Source organism: Somniosus microcephalus, chromosome 11 (genome assembly GCF_052327205.1).
Source record: "Somniosus microcephalus isolate GS21.2 chromosome 11, FLI_Smic_1.0, whole genome shotgun sequence".
Classification (NCBI taxonomy): Eukaryota; Metazoa; Chordata; class Chondrichthyes; order Squaliformes; family Somniosidae; genus Somniosus; species Somniosus microcephalus.
The window spans coordinates 7892788-7908350 of NC_140997.1; the positions used below are offsets into that span (position 1 = coordinate 7892788).

General features: G+C 43.0%; 2 protein-coding genes across 4 annotated transcripts in view; one reads left to right on the forward strand and one right to left on the reverse strand.

Moving 5' to 3' along the window:
* rbbp6 (retinoblastoma binding protein 6) overlaps window positions 1-8951 on the reverse strand; it is a 52591-nt gene extending 43640 nt beyond the window's left edge. For both annotated transcript variants that reach the window (XM_086000109.1, XM_086000108.1), the window contains exons 1-2: window positions 7489-8951; window positions 1514-1613 (exon numbers count right to left, since the gene is read on the reverse strand). In XM_086000109.1, coding sequence (XP_085856235.1) covers window positions 1514-1613; window positions 7489-7654 — 266 coding nt within the window. In that variant the 5' untranslated portion in view covers window positions 7655-8951. The remainder of the gene's footprint in view (window positions 1-1513; window positions 1614-7488) is intronic.
* Window positions 8952-9134: 183 nt separating this feature from the next.
* Window positions 9135-15563, forward strand: part of LOC147110285 (ATP-dependent RNA helicase with zinc finger domain-like) — a 332514-nt gene continuing 326085 nt past the window's right edge. For both annotated transcript variants that reach the window (XM_086000110.1, XM_086000111.1), the window contains exon 1: window positions 9135-9319. The gene's annotated coding sequence lies outside the window, so the exon portion shown is untranslated. The remainder of the gene's footprint in view (window positions 9320-15563) is intronic.

The window sequence follows — 15563 nt, forward strand, 5'->3', positions numbered from 1 at the left end:
ACAACTGCAAGAAAGTGCACACTGATGGTCAGGGCAAGAACAAAAGAAAAATTAAGTAGTTAGATTAGGAAGGTCAATTTATAGAACATGGCCATTGTTCTGGCAGCACGGTGGCATAGTGGTTAGCACTGTTGCCTCACAGCGCCAGGGACCCGGGTTCAAATCCGGCCTCGGGTGACTGTGTGGAGTTTGCACATTCTCCCCGTGTTTGCGTGGGTTTCCTCCGGGTGCTCCGGTTTCCTCCCACAGTCCAAAGATGTGCAGGATAGGTTGATTGGCCATGATAAAAATTGGCCCTTAGCGTTAGGGGGGATTAAATACGTGGGGTTATGGGGATAGGGCTTGGGTGGGATGGCTGTCGGTGTAGGGACCGGGTGCTAGGGTTTGGATGATCAGCCATGATCTCGTTGAATGGCGGAGCAGGCTCGAAGGGCCGAATGGCCTACTCCTGCTCCTATCTTCTATGTTTCTATGTTACCAGCCCTCAAACTGTTACAACTTGGTTCTATTTGTGAGTCACACTTCTTGTTTGGAAAGATTGCCTTGTCAGTTGATAAATCCTAAATCAGAACACCTGGATCAGGTTAGGTATATGCAAATTCATGTGAACAGCAATGCAAGCTTTATATACCGTCTAAAGTATTGACCTAAACAGCCCATGAAGTCAAAATATTGGACACTGCCTTGAAGTTCGAAGATGCCAGATTTTTTTGGGCAATATTTCTTCAGTTATAACCTCGGACTTGGGGTGACTGTTCAACACATGAAAGGGACAAGGTCTGCCCTATGGATCGTATTTGGCTTGGATAGCTGTCGGCTAAGTTTGTTTAGTGCACAGTAGCAAGAAAAAGGAGGACGCACAATCGACAGCAATGCAATGAGTGTCCATCCTCATCTCTTCCAGGCTGAAACCTCAGACAGTTTTATATTACACACAAGGAACGTTATCCTTGAACTTTCCAAACAATTCTGAAATATAATGCGTCAGTTACATTTCTACAATTTTGTGCATTTCATATGCACTTTGTGCTTACATTGAAACGAACAGCCACCATCCTTTATCACTGCAGTTACAGGCAGTTTGTCATTTCCTCCAAGACAAGAGTGCGTGTACATTTACATTATGCATCAAAATATTTGAGCATATGATGCATTACAGACCGATAAGGCCCACAACTCAGTTCAGTTCCCTAAGTACTCACTAAAGCCGTATCTGCCAGTCAGTCACATCTAAAATGGACAAACGAAGGAATGCAGAGTGCATGTATATTTCACTCAATTCTAGTTAAATCCACTTTCACTATAACCACGGCACAACTTCCTATTGGTCAATTAAATGTGAAATTGCATTCCTTGAGCATCTACTAAAATACATAAGTGCTAACTGCTAAAATGCAATTCAGGAAAATGTTCAGCTCTGAAAAACACCAATCATTCTCAAGCTGTTTGAAGATGCTGCTCCATAAACATACAATAGGCATTTATTTTAGATGAAAAAATTGCAGATACTTACATGACAAATGCTTTGCCAGCAGATTTCACGCCTCCAATAGGAATTCTTTTTATAATGACAGATGAATTCTTAGGGATTAGAGCATTATCATCTGTGTATTCTGTAAAGAATTAAGAGACCGTTATTGTACAAGTGTCAGAATACAAAGCATAACTTTCATCAATATTTGATGCAGCTGCAGAGTGCATGGCTATTTCACGAAATTCCTTTATTAATAATCTGGAAACTGTCTAGATCAGACACTGGTTTCTTCCTAGGAACGGCTTTTGCAGAGGAGGGCATTACGGTATTTTTGGTCACATGTTGGGAGATTAACATTACAGTAAAACAGCTTTTTTGTGTGGACAATTTGGAAAATGGCTGCAGTAACAGCCAAAGAGCTTGTCACTTTACAGTACGTTTGGGGAAAAAATCCCAAAAGCAATTTACTAGAAAGTACTATTTGATGTAAGTACAGTAGGCTTGAATGAGCACAAAGTAATATTGAGAGAGTTTGAGCCGTGCAACACATCTTGGGATACAGTAGCTTGTCAACATTACAGGATTCCCGTGTGTGTAAAAGATCGAAGGTATAAAACCACCGAGTCAGTGTTACATCTTTTCTTTTCACAAATGTATTGATTCTTCTAACATTATTTGTAGAGAAAACGAGCCCAACTCATAACTCAACACAGCTCTCTCTGATTGCTAGTTTTAATGCTGTCGAAGCATGTGATCATGAAGCATTGTACGTGCAACATGGGGCAGTGGAATACAATCCTTAGTCTGCTAGTGGGGAAAAGCCTATCACTCATGGGACAGTGGAATACAATCCTTAGCCTGCTAGTGGGGAAAAGCCTCATCACTCATGGGTTCAGCATCACAGCATGATTTCCCCCCCAACTCGATTTGGCTTATATGCTGTACACTAGAGTTTGAAGAAATTTATTAAAAGAGACTTCAAATTCTGAACAAATGTAATAAAACTTTAAATAAATTAAATTGTTTTTGTATTTAGCTGCACACGCTTCGACTTTCCTACTGCACAGTGCTCAATCGTATTAAACATAACCCATTTAGCAATCAAAGCCATATGCAGACAACAAAGGCACCGGAATCCCTCATGGCATGAACACAGGAAAATATTGACATCATAACTGAAATTTCAATTTTATAACTTGTACTTTTTCCAAAGCAGCCTTCTGAAGTTACATATATTTATATTATGCTTCAAAAACCTTCACAGCCCAACACGAACAGTGTAAAAACAAGTGTCAAACTCGTTCTGTAAGTTTTTTTATTATTCATTCTCCGGATGCTGGCACCAGTGGCAAGGCCACATTTATTGCCCACCCTGACTACTCTCGAGACGGTACTGTCGAGACTTCTTGCTAAACGGCTGCAATTATGGCGGTTTCTTTTTTTTTAATACGACTGAAATGAATGGCTTGCTGGGCTGTTTCAGAGGGCAGTTAAGAGTCAACCACATTGGTATGGGACTGGAGTCATCGCCCAGGTCGGGCAAGGGTGGCAGGTTAGCTTTCCTAACTGACTGGAGTTAACCGGTTGGGTTTTTACAACAATCTGGCAAATTGTACGGACACTTCTACTGAGACCAGCTTTTCTAATTCCAGATTTGTTTAAAAAACAATTCAAATTCTCAAGCTGCCAAGTTGCGATTGGAACTCATTCTCTGGATTATTCTTCAAGGATCCTAGTCCAGTGACATGACGACGACACTGGTGTGATTTCACCATGGACACTCGCATGAGACCACAGGCCAAAGAACATTTATTGTTCAATAGACTTATTGTCATGACTTACAAGTTGATTTCCGACGATGACACACTCAGTAAATCAGAGGATAGAGTCAGAGGCACAGAAGGAGGCCATTCAGCCCATGCCGGCTCTCTGCAGAGCAATCCAGTCAGTCCCATTCCCCCGCTCTACCCCCCTGGCCCTGCGAGTTTATTTTCCTCCAGTGCCTCTCCAATTTCCTTTTGAAATCGTTGATAATCTCAGTTTCCACCACCCTCGTCGGCAGCGAGTTCCAGGTCCTCACCACTCGCTGTGTAAAAAAGTTCTTCCTCACATCCCCCTGTATCTCTTGTTCAGAACCATCAATCTGTGACCCCGAGTCCTTGTACCATCAACTAGTGGGAACAGCCTTTCCCCGTCTGCCTTATCCAAACCCGCCCTAATGTTGTACACCTCTATCAAATCTCCACTCAACCGCCTTTGCTTCAAGGAGAACAAACTCAGCTTCTCCAACCTAACCTTCTAGCTAAAATCCTCATCCCGGAAACCATTCTGGTAAATCTCCACTGCACCCACTCAAGGACCTTCACATCCTGTCTAAAGTGTGGTGACCAGAACTGGACGTAATATTCTAGTTGTGGCCGACCCACAGCTTTATAACGGTTCAGCAGAACTTCCCCACTTTTGTACTCAATATCTTTATTTATGAAGCCCAAGATCCCATATGTTGTTCAATAGGGACATGGAAGTTATACCATTTATTGTTTAGCTAAATTGGTGCTGTGCTCCTTTGAAGCACAGTGTATAATTAAGAAAATACAAAATCAGAATTTAATCGCTGTTTTGTCAAAGAACTTTGCAAATTGTAGTGTGTTAGTCAGCTTTGTCTCCAGGTCAGAAGCAATGCAGCTTTAAATGACAGGCCTTTCCTCTAAGAACATAAACAAGAGCAGGAATAGGCCCCTCGAGCCCGCTCCGCCATTCAATAAGATCATGGCTGATCCAATCTCAGCCTCAACACCACTTTGCCGCTCTCTCCCCCAGTTGGTTCTGGATCTGCACAAGTGCAATAGCCTGGTATGCTATTTAAACTATTATTTCAGGCCCAAAACATCCAAAGGAAAAATGTGGCCGTTTATAATTTCTTGGCTGTTTAAATGAAATGAAACCATTTTAAAAACACTCAGGGAAGGAATGTCTGTGGGATACATCTACCACTGATGCTCAGTGCTGCTAATATATGGCCTAAATCACTAAGTATGATAGGCATACAGAAGACAAAGGAAAAAGGGAAGGAAAGAATTACAGAATAGATTGAGAAGACAAATCAGGCAACTCTAAAAATGTGAAAGAGGCATGCAGCAAATGAGAGGCAAAGAAATTAAGAGTGGGAAACAAAGGAGGCAGTTATCGGAAGAGAAAGTGGCTTGTCTGCTCTATTTATAACTGCAGTAACTCCCAATAGGCTTTCCAAGAGGTGGATGACATTTTGTGGAGCCAAATGTTATTTGACAAAGTATTAAAATACCATGCACATTTATAACCAGCCAGAATAAAAATCAAACTCAAATAGAATTTTGTGTCACATACATATCACATCAAACTGGAGTACAATCATACATGCCACTGACTGGCGACTTGAAATTAAGACAACCAAGATCGTAAAATAGCTCCCATAATGACTAATTTGTCACCCATTCAAACTGCACAATGCAAAACGATAATAATTGCATATCTTGAAATATTCTTCACTTGTAAACTATTTTATGACAGGAAACACAAGAGCCAATCTTAATTCAAATCACAAAAGATCAAAATGCAAAGTCTGAAAGACCAACCAGAACTCTCTGAAATTAGCCACCAATATAGCTAGCTGCTCCAATGTACTGCAGCCTAGCTTATTCTGTCAGATCAAGATCAATCAGGACACACAGAATCCATTTAATTTGCTCATTCCAGAATTCAATACTAAAAGGAGACATCTTAAATGACATTGCACATACATCGAAAAGATTTAACAAGGGAGCATTTGCAATGACCGACGCACCACATCTCACCATATAACTGCATTTATCTAGCGCCATTAACCTAGTACAATGTCCCACAGCTCTTCACAGCAGTGTAATCAGACTAAAATTGACAGTCAAGGAGACATTAGCACAGGTGACCAAAAGCTTGGTCAAAGAAGGAGGTTTTCAGGAACGTCTTAAAAGGAGGTGGACAGGTTTAGTAAGGGAATTCCAGAGCTTCGGGCCTCGACAGCTGAGCTGAGGGCCAAGACAGCTGAAAGCATGGCCACCAATGGAGGGCACAGAAAGTGGAAGATGCACAAAAGGCCAGCGTTCTGAGGGTTGTAATTCTGGAGGAAGTTAGAGAGAAAGGGAGGAGCGAGGCCATGGAGAGATTTGAACATGAGAAATTTTAAAATTGAGGCGTTGCTGGACTGGGAACCAATGTAGGTCAGCAAGCAGTGGTGATAGGTGAATGGAAATTGGTGCAAAATTCAGGATATGGGAAGCTTATTTTAGGATGAGCTTAAATTTATGGCGAGTGGGAGATGGGAGGCCGACCAACTAACAGAGCAGTGGAATTAGTTGAGTTCAAGTAGGACGCCGAGGTTGTGAACAGCCTGGTTCAGCCGGATACATAGGCCAGGAAGGCGGATGGAACCAGTGCCATGGGAACATAGTCTGTGTCAGGGACTGAAGACAACAGCTTTGGCCGTCCCAATTTTTTAATAGGAGGAAATTTCAGCTCACCCAAGACTGGATGCCAGACCAGCAGTTTGAGAACACAGAGGCAGTGGAGGGGTCGAAAGACGTGGCAGAGCTGGGTGTTGTCAGTAGACACGTGGACCCTGATGTGTTTTCGGATGATGTCACTGAGGGGCAGCACGTTAATGAGAAATAGGAAGGGGCCAAGGATAGATCCTCGGGGGAGTCAAGGCAACAAAGCGGGAGCAGCAGAAGTTATTGCAAGAGATTCTCTGGCTATGACTGGATCAGTAAGAGTGGAACCAGGCGAGGGGACTCACTCGGCTGGACAACGGAGGAGAGGCGTTGGAGGAGGATGGTGTGGTTAACCGTGTCAAATGCTGCAGGCAGGTTGAGAAGGGAGAGTGCTCCATGGTCACAGTGGATGTAATTTCTGACTAACAACACAAGCTACTGAAATTGTACTGAAACACCAAAATACTTGTTATACAGTACTCTCCAATTAGATTGCATGTTCAAAAATCTACAACTTCACTACACGAACTTGTAGTAAAATGGCAGCATATTGACCACATCAATGGGGCATGCCCTCAAATTTTTCTTGCAACATTATAGGATTTTCATTCCTTTCTGAGACAGCCAGCCCAATAACAAACTAACCCATACTAATCCCCATTAGGAAAAATGTATGACATTTCAGCCCAGCACATCAATGTTTAAAAACTCTAAAACCAGCAGTTATTGTGATTTTAAAACGAGTACAGAAGGATGTAATGCTATACAATATAGAAGGATGTAATGCTATACAATATAGGATGTAATGCTATACAATAGCTGTACTTTACGCAAAAATTCACCTTCAAAGTAAGTTACTTTGCAGCAATCAGTTTTTAAAAATAACGTATTCTGGATTCAAGCCGAGTTTGACAATCTCTAACATGTCTCCAAGTCGCTCAAGATCATTGAGAATTGGTGCTTTCATTTATGCATACCACATTGCTTCAGACCGTCATCGCCTGAAGGGCACTTTTGTAAAAGGTGCTGGGGGGTGGGGTTGGAGAAAGAGAGGCTAGATGACCTCGGAGGAACATTAGATAGAGATCGAGCTCTTGAACGGGTCATTTATAAGCGTACGATTGCTTTCTAAATAAATCCCTGGAGGACAGAAGGAGTTTGTGAATGACAAAGGACAAGGAACGCATTTTCGTTCTGAAAAAAGCACAGATGGTACCGATGAAAAAAGATATGGAAAACCTGCGATCAAACTGCAGTGAAGATTAAAAGGATCATGCTAAAACGACCAGCCATAGCGTGGCACCTTACACATTTGAATGCGCTCGACTTGCTGTGCCCCGGACTTGCTCTGCCCCAACGTGCAAACAAGATGTCCTGACGAATGGGACAGATCCAGCAAACATGCGCCATCTTGTCTAACATAGGATATACGAGTTAGAGGCAGCATTAAACAAAGGACAGATACACATACATTATTTAAACGGAAAGAAGTCACCGTGGTCCATTTACCTTCCTTAGTCTGTGCGTTGGTGATCTGTAAATCGCAGTCTGCCGCCTTCAGCTTCTCTCTGGCCATGATGGTCTTCTTTAGATCACTCAAAGAAATATGAAGCCCATCGAAAGTGACCGTGTCATAGTTCAGTTTAGAGGAAAATTTGTAATGTACACACGACATTTTTTGTTTTTTTTTGAATGGGACAAGCCTTACCCACAAAAAAGTTTTTACCCTTTTAACACTGCAAAACACAAAAACAAAAAAAATCCTCTTTTTCACAATTTAATTTCCATATCTGAAATTCAAGTATTTAGATTTTCTGTTGTATTAAAGCAATTTTATAAAAAAAAAACACTATACTGGATCGTAAAGTCAGGAAATAACTGTCTTCCTTTTAACTGCACATAGCACAAAATTAAATACTAGCTGTTTTACTCACTAATAAACGGATAGTTCAAAAGTCAATGGTATAGTTTAAATGTCCAAGAAATTGTACGAAGTCCAAAGGATTTATTTCCCAAGGTAAAGAGTTCAAAAATATTCAGTTTATTATTTTCCCTCTTCCTTTTTATTACAAAGCCGCAATGCAGTATGTCTCGGCGCAGTTTTTTTTTAAATCTAAGAGAATCAGGTCCACGTTTGTGTCTTGGTTTCCTTCCTTCGGAAAATCCAGTTGCAACAACGATGGCGTGTCTGGGTTCGTTCCTCGCCCACAGACACGGTCCTCGGCAGCAGCTCGGAGTGTTGTCTCTCCTTTTGGTGAAATTGGGGGGGGAGCTGGAGCAGGGTGGAGAGGGGGTGGGTGGGGGTTGTTGGTTATTTTACCCAAAAAGTCACTGGCAAAGTAAAAGAAGAAAAAAAATACATAACAGCAGCCACACAAATCTCACACAAGGCCCCACCAGAGCTGCGCCTCTTTTTTGTGTGTGTGCTGCTCTCGGGAAGTATTTCTCAGGAGCCAGTGGGATCCAGCATGGCCTTTTATCCGATAGAATGAGGGGACGGGGCGGGGAAAATGGGAAATAAGGAAGAATGGGGGGTGGGTGGGGGGGGTAGGTTGGGATGAATGGGGGTGATGTGGGTACGCAGAGTCGGCGCTCCGATGGATGACGAACACACACACGGTAGGTAGAGGCCGGCCGGCTGGTTCCTGGCGGGAGGCTTCCTAGGCTCAGCTCCAAGCGGTAGGCCCGGCAGCGTCTCTCAGGCGCATCTTCGCACTGCGGCCCCCCCACGCAACCCCCGTCACTCCACCTCGCTTACGGCCCAGGTTAATTTAAAAAAAATAATAAAATATCTTCTCAAGTACTTCAACCGTTACACAGGGGCAGGGGGGCGGCGGCGGCGCCTGAAGGCCAGGTCTGAGGCGACTGCCGCACTTTCAAACCGACACCAGCTCTCCGCCACAACAATGGCGGCTCCAACCCGAGAGCGCCAGGGGTCTCCCACCGCCCGGCGCAGGGGCGCGTGCGTCACAATCCTCTCCACGGAGCGGAAGTGACGCGCGCTGCCTGTCAATCACCGCGCTTTCACCCCGCCCCCTTCCCCTCACAACCACAGCGTCAACTCGGCGCGCCGCCTGTCAATCAGCGCGCTTTCGCCCCGCCCCCTCGCCCCCTCTCCCCCCTCACTGACACAGCGCCAACTCCGCCGCCGCCAAAAAGCCGCGAGAGTGAGGTGGGCGCTCGAGCTTTTTCGTCTCTCTCACATTTAAGATGGCGCCGGTTGGAGCGGCGGTGGGTATCTCCTTGTAAAAAAAAGTTATTTTTCCTTTTAGCCTTTTTCTTAACAAAACAATGGTTATTTTGTCGTTTTTTTCGCCTTGCCAAGCACGCACAAAGAGCGGTAAGATCTGACGGGGAGACTGACAATTCGTGTGTAGTCAACTATTTTTGAATTTAGTGTTCATTCCTCAATATTTATTTTGATTTAAATCCTGAAGGAAAAAGTTGAACAGTCTTTTGAAACATAATCTTTGTATATATGAATGTAGAGGCGGTTGGGGTTGGCGGAGGGGCGGCGGAGGGGGACACCTTCTCCCCCCATTAGCTGCTGGTCCTGAGCCCCCAGGACTGACCCAGCTCCGCTCAGCACAGCTGCCCTACAATCCGCTCAGCTCGTGTCCGATCACTTGGCAGCCTTTCTGTATTTCCGATAATAATCCTAATAAAACTGTTAATAACTGTATAGTTTAATTTAAAACATGTGGGTGTAAATTCTTCCACAACCCCCTCTCCCCACCACCGCCCCCCCCCCCCCCCCCCCCCCAAAAAAAGTTTTGCTTTCATTCATGGTCTGTCATCTTGCAGATATTCATTTTAAATACATTCATATGAAGCAATGCAATGCAGGAAGGCTGTTTGTTAATTTTCGTCCTCTGATTGAGTAGTCTTACCATGTTGATGCCAAATGGGCAGCAATGAGCTGTTGTCACTGGGCTTATTTACAGTAATGGTTTGAATGAGCTGTGAGGAAATCGCACTTAAACCAATATTCTTTAATTTTGTGTGAAATTCTTAATGCCTTCCATCAAGTTGCCTCAGTTGCTGCCATCACTTGTAACAGCCTTGTAGCCACTAGTGCTTTATCCTAGTTTTAGACAGCTTGCAATGTTCAGTGCAGACGCAACCCAAGTTTGGAAGGACGTGTCTACAATTGTGCTGTTAGATGTTTTTCCACAGCTCAGATGGACACAGTATGAACGCTTCACACATCTACCATTCTGTTTTACTGAAATGATAGTGAGAATAGTAGTGTGAAGGTTGATTTTGAAAAGACACTTTGGCGGCACAATGTTAACTCTCCTCAAACTGATAAGGATTGGAAACATGCAAGAAGCATCCTGTGCATAAGTTTCAGTACTCGTGCGTGGAGTTCTTTCTGCTCAGTCCACAGTGAAGTGCAGCTTAACTGCAGCTCCCTGCTCTACTTGATGTTAAAATGTTGCCTGCATAAAAAATAACCAAGGAAAAGCTACAGTTTGAATATCCACTGGATAGGTTTCTCTTAGTGCTATGGCTGTGAACTATCAGAACAAAGTTATGATCCTGATTTAATTACTTTCTTACACAATCCATGTAGATATCAATATGATTACTTATATGGAGGGATACCTGGTCTACCTCTCGGTTGCACTTCACAGAACGAACAAGTCTTGCTGACATTGTAGACCATTAAAATGTGGGCTGATTGGTATATGGTTGTATTGATGTAAACATGGGTAGCTAGCGCACATATGTTGGTTTCCCATGACTGAACCAAAATTGCCAAACATAAACCCATTTAGATTAGGTGAGATGGACTGTCGTGCATATCGAGAATGGGTACGAGAGGAGGGAATTGTACAATGTTTTGAACAGTGAAAATTTAAGAGCATATTTTAAGAAAATGGCTCAGTATTGTGACTTGGGGAGTTAGGTATAACAATTTTATAAATATAATAATTCTGTGTACTGTTTGGAGGTACAGTTTTTGAAAAAATGTAAACATCACCTTGGTGTACCATTAGTTTCAGTTTTGCAGCTTGTAAAATCACTTGTAAACATGTGGCTCATTCATTGTGTGTTGACATGTCTGCTTTTGTGTATAGAATGATTTCTAACTTCCTGTACTTGAATCCTAGATTTTTATAGCACAGTAGGGGACTATTTTGCCCATTGCACCCGCGCCAGCTCTTGGAATTATGCACTGTTTCATTCCCCTGCTATTTCTTCATAACTTTTAAAAAAATCTTTTTTTCACATCTATCCGCTTTTAAAAGCTATTACTGATTTTGCTTCCAACATTGCTTCTGCCATGCAGTCCATGTCCTCATCACTTACTTTGGAAACCAACTCCTACCTCTCCCTTCATTCTTTTGATAAATTTGTGTCCAATCGTTACCTACTCGCTGTCCTGTGGAAATTGGTTTTGATATTTTATTAAAACCTGTTATCATTTTGAGCACTGCTTTTAACCTTCTAATGCCAAATCCCAATTTCTCCAGTCTTCGTTCATAACCTAATCCTCTCACCTCCACTGTCAATGAATCTTTTCTGCACCTTCACCATGGCCTTGGCATCCTTCTATACCCATATTTATAAAACCTAGGATCCTATATGCTTTTTTTTAATATAGCTTCAACAACTTGTCCTCCTATTGTCTGTCCTTGCAAGCTAATGCTCCCTTTTCTCTCCCAAGTCCTCCACATGTACACTGATGACGCCTAGTTCCAACTCTCCACAATCTCTCTTAACCCCTCCACTGCTTGTGTGCTGTCGGGCTACTTGTCCAACATTCATCTTGGATGAGCCACAATTTGTTACACCTAAGTTTTGAGAAGACTAAAACATTGTCTTTGCCCCTGCCACAAACTTTGTCCCTTTGACAGCAACTCCATCCACGCTGTGCCTCTCCCCCCCCCCCCCCCCCCCCCCCCCCTCGGCCACCCTGTTCACTTGTTTAAGCTGAAACAGACTGTTGGGAACTTCGGCATCCAATTTGTGCCTGAGCTGAGTTTCTGATCCCGTGTCCTTTCCATCACAGAGACTGCCGACTTCTACCTCTAACATTGCCTACCACAGCCTGTCTGCAGTTGAAACCCTCATCCATGCAGTTGTCTGTTCCAGACTCAACCGTTCCAATGCTTTTCTGGCTGGCTTTTCATCTTCCACCTTCTGTAAACCTGCTCATACAAACACTGCTGCCCGTATCCTATCCTGCATCAATCCAGCTTGCCCATCGTCCCTCTCTTTGCAAACCTACATTGGCTCCTGGTCCTCCAATGTCTTAATTTATTTAAAATTATCATCCGTGTGTTTATGTCCCTTCATGGCCTTGCCCCTCCCTATCTCTGCAACCTTCTCCAGGCTTACAACCTCCCCATCTCTCTGCCCCTGCCATGCCCCCAATTCTCTCTTCCTCTGACTGGTTTCTAGTGTATTCCCCTCCTCCTTTCATCCCACCATTGTGGGCTGTACCTTCAGCTGCCTAGGTCCTACATTGTGGAATGCCATCTCGCAACCCCTTTGCTCCGCCAACTCCCTCTCGCCTCTTTGGCCAAGCTTATGATCAGCCATCCTAATACCTCCTTTGGCTCAGTATCTTTTTTTGCATGACCCCTCTGTGAAGTGGTTTTGGATGTTTTTCTACATTAAGTGCAAGTTGCAAAGACGTGTATGCCACTAAGTATCTTCGCTCTTTTAAAGCATTACCATTTCATGTACATGTGCTGGAATTTTTCCTTTTAACATGTATCACCTCATTTCTCTGCATTCGATTTTATCTGGCATCTATTTGCCCAATCTGCTAACTTGTCTGTAACCTCCTGAAGCTGCTTGCAGTTCTTTTCACAGTTGACCATACTCTCTCTTTGTGTCATTTGCACATGTTGCTATTGTGCCTGTGCATTCAAGCCCAGATCATTTATATATTTATTGAGAATAGTAATGGTGGCAACAGTGACACTCGGGATACCACTGTTTACACTCTTCTAGTCTGAAAAGAAAGACAGACTTGCATTTCTATAGCGCCTTTCACGATCACCGGGCGTCTCAAAGTGCTTTACAGCCAATGAAGTACTTTTAAAGTGGAGTGACTATTGTAATGTGGGAAATGCGGCAGCCAATTTGCACACAGCAAGCTCCCACAAACGGCAATGTGATAATGACCAGATCATCTGTTTTTGTTATGTTGGTTGAGGGATAAATATTGGCCCCAGGACACCGGGGAGAACTCCCCTACTCCTCTAAGAAATAGTGCCATGGGGTCTTTTATGCCCACCTGAGAGAGCAGATGGGGGCTCAGTTTAACGTCTCCTCCGAAAACTGGCACCTCCAACAGTGGAGTGGGAGTTGAACCCACAACCTTCTGACTCGGAGGCGAGTGTGCTGCCAACTGAGCCACAGCTGACAATGGCCCATAACCACTTTTTTTTTGTCCCTCAATCAATTTCCTATCTATGCTGTCACACTCCCTTTTAATGCTATGTGCCCTAATTTTATCAATGTGGCACCTCATAAAATGCCTTTTGAAATGCCATACGTGCAACATCGAAGTTAATTTCATTTATCGATACATACTATTATGTTATATCCTTCAAGCACTTGCTTTAATTTAATTTTATGTAAGCGCTTTGGGGCGTCCTAAGATCGTGAAAGGTGTTACATAAATGCAAGTTTTTTTCTTTTTTTCAGTAATCCACGTCTTTATAGATCAATATTCAATTCATGCCGTATTATGGCCTCCAGAAGCATACCCAATACTGATGTTGGGCTGACTGATCTATAGTTACCTGATTGATCCCTTTTTGACCAGGGGTGTTAGATGGGTAACCCTCCAGTCCTCTGGCGCAATTTCCGTATGTAAGGCTGTTTGCAAGATTGTGGCCAGACCCTCTGCTTTTTTACTCTGACTTTCCTCAGCATTTTAGAGTGCATGCCAAGGGGGTTTGTTCCTTTTCCACTTTGAGTTCCACCAGTTTTTTTATTACAGAGCTGTCGTGGAATTAGTTCTGTTGTGTGTGGGAGGGAATACAGAGATGAGCAGCAACTGAACTTGTCAAGTTGTTACAAATTCATAATCTGTTGGAGAAAGAAGGATTCTTGAAGTTTAAACCAGGGCTGGATTCAACCATGAAGACTTTTGGACTTCGACAAGTAAAGCAGCTCCCAAATAAATAGTGAAACATTTTATCAAAATAACAGCTTTCATTGATATATTGCCTTTAAAGTCACAAACATCTCAAGATGGTTTATTGGGGGTGGAGAAAGGGAAACAAATAATAGGACTAGATAAGGAAACAGATGCCCAGCATTGGATGTAGAGAATAGAAGGGGTGCTCAGAATAATTGTTTGATAAGAGAGATTTTTGAAAAGGGAGAAAGAGGTGGGGTGGCACAGGGGTTTAGGGAGTGTTCCAGATTGTTGGGCTGAGGGTGTGAAAGTGTCTCCCCTGAGTGGTGGGGAGGATTGTGCAAAAGGGCTGCAATTGCCAAGACAGATTGCAATCCCAAAACTGAAGGGAAGGCAAAGTCAAGGGGGCAATTTTGTTCCACGTACCCCACCCACTTTATTCTGTTAAAGAAAAGAAGTCGGGCTGGAAATTTCTTTTGACATTTTTTTAGGAGTTCGAGATCCTGAAATAGCATCTTCTTGCCTTCTGGGCCATTGCAATGATGTGAGTTATAGGTAACATACTTGCGAGTTTCCATGCAGCTCCGTAGGAAACAGTGGTTTGTGAGATTTCAAACTTACGTATGAATCTCTGGAGCAAGACGATTTTGGGAAATGACAGCAGAGGCTGGGAAAAAATGTATTCCCAGCCAGTAAGTTAGTTTGAATTTGTGCCTCCTTCTGTTTGCTTTCAGAACCACTCGGGTGTGCAGGCGGATGGTCTTAGTCACATCACTGGAATAGCCTAGCAAGGAAGGAAATGCAATTTGAATATCTCCATGTTGGAATAAACTAGTTTGGAAAGTGCCCTGCTTTCAAGAGTTATTCATTCACTGGCTGCTCGTGCTGCAATGCGAACTGCAGCTTTGATTCATTTTGTGCTAGATTTGTGAAATATTTTAGTTCATAACTTCTAATCTTAAACTTTATTTCTAGTATGCTCATATCCCTAACTCTCATCTCCCAGAACATTGGGCCCAGTTATTCTCTTCCTTCTCTCTCCTCCCCCCTCCCCCCAGGAACTCCGCTAGGATTTAGCAAGTTTCTTGCTGAGAAATAAAATTAATATTTGTTGTCCTAAATTGTGGATTGTTGCTTGGTAAACCCATTGCCTGTGGTGATTAAATTACAGTAGTTAATTAATCAATGTGGATATTCTTCTGTGTCAAGAGAGAGCAAAGTGCATCTGTTTACCATGACGTGTACTGCCAACCAGGAAAAAAGCCAAATGTTGAATAAAATCGCTCTTTAGAAACAATATTCGGTTATTGTTTTTCAAAAAAAAGGTCCAACTGGTGTAGAAATAGTTTGAAGACTATAATCTTGGGTTTCAGTTAAAGGTTTTCCAGCGTTATTCGTGCACCATGGTGAAGTTACTGCGCTGTGATCACTTCCATGTATCTGGTGGTCCGTATAGATTTTTATTGTTTTGTGAACT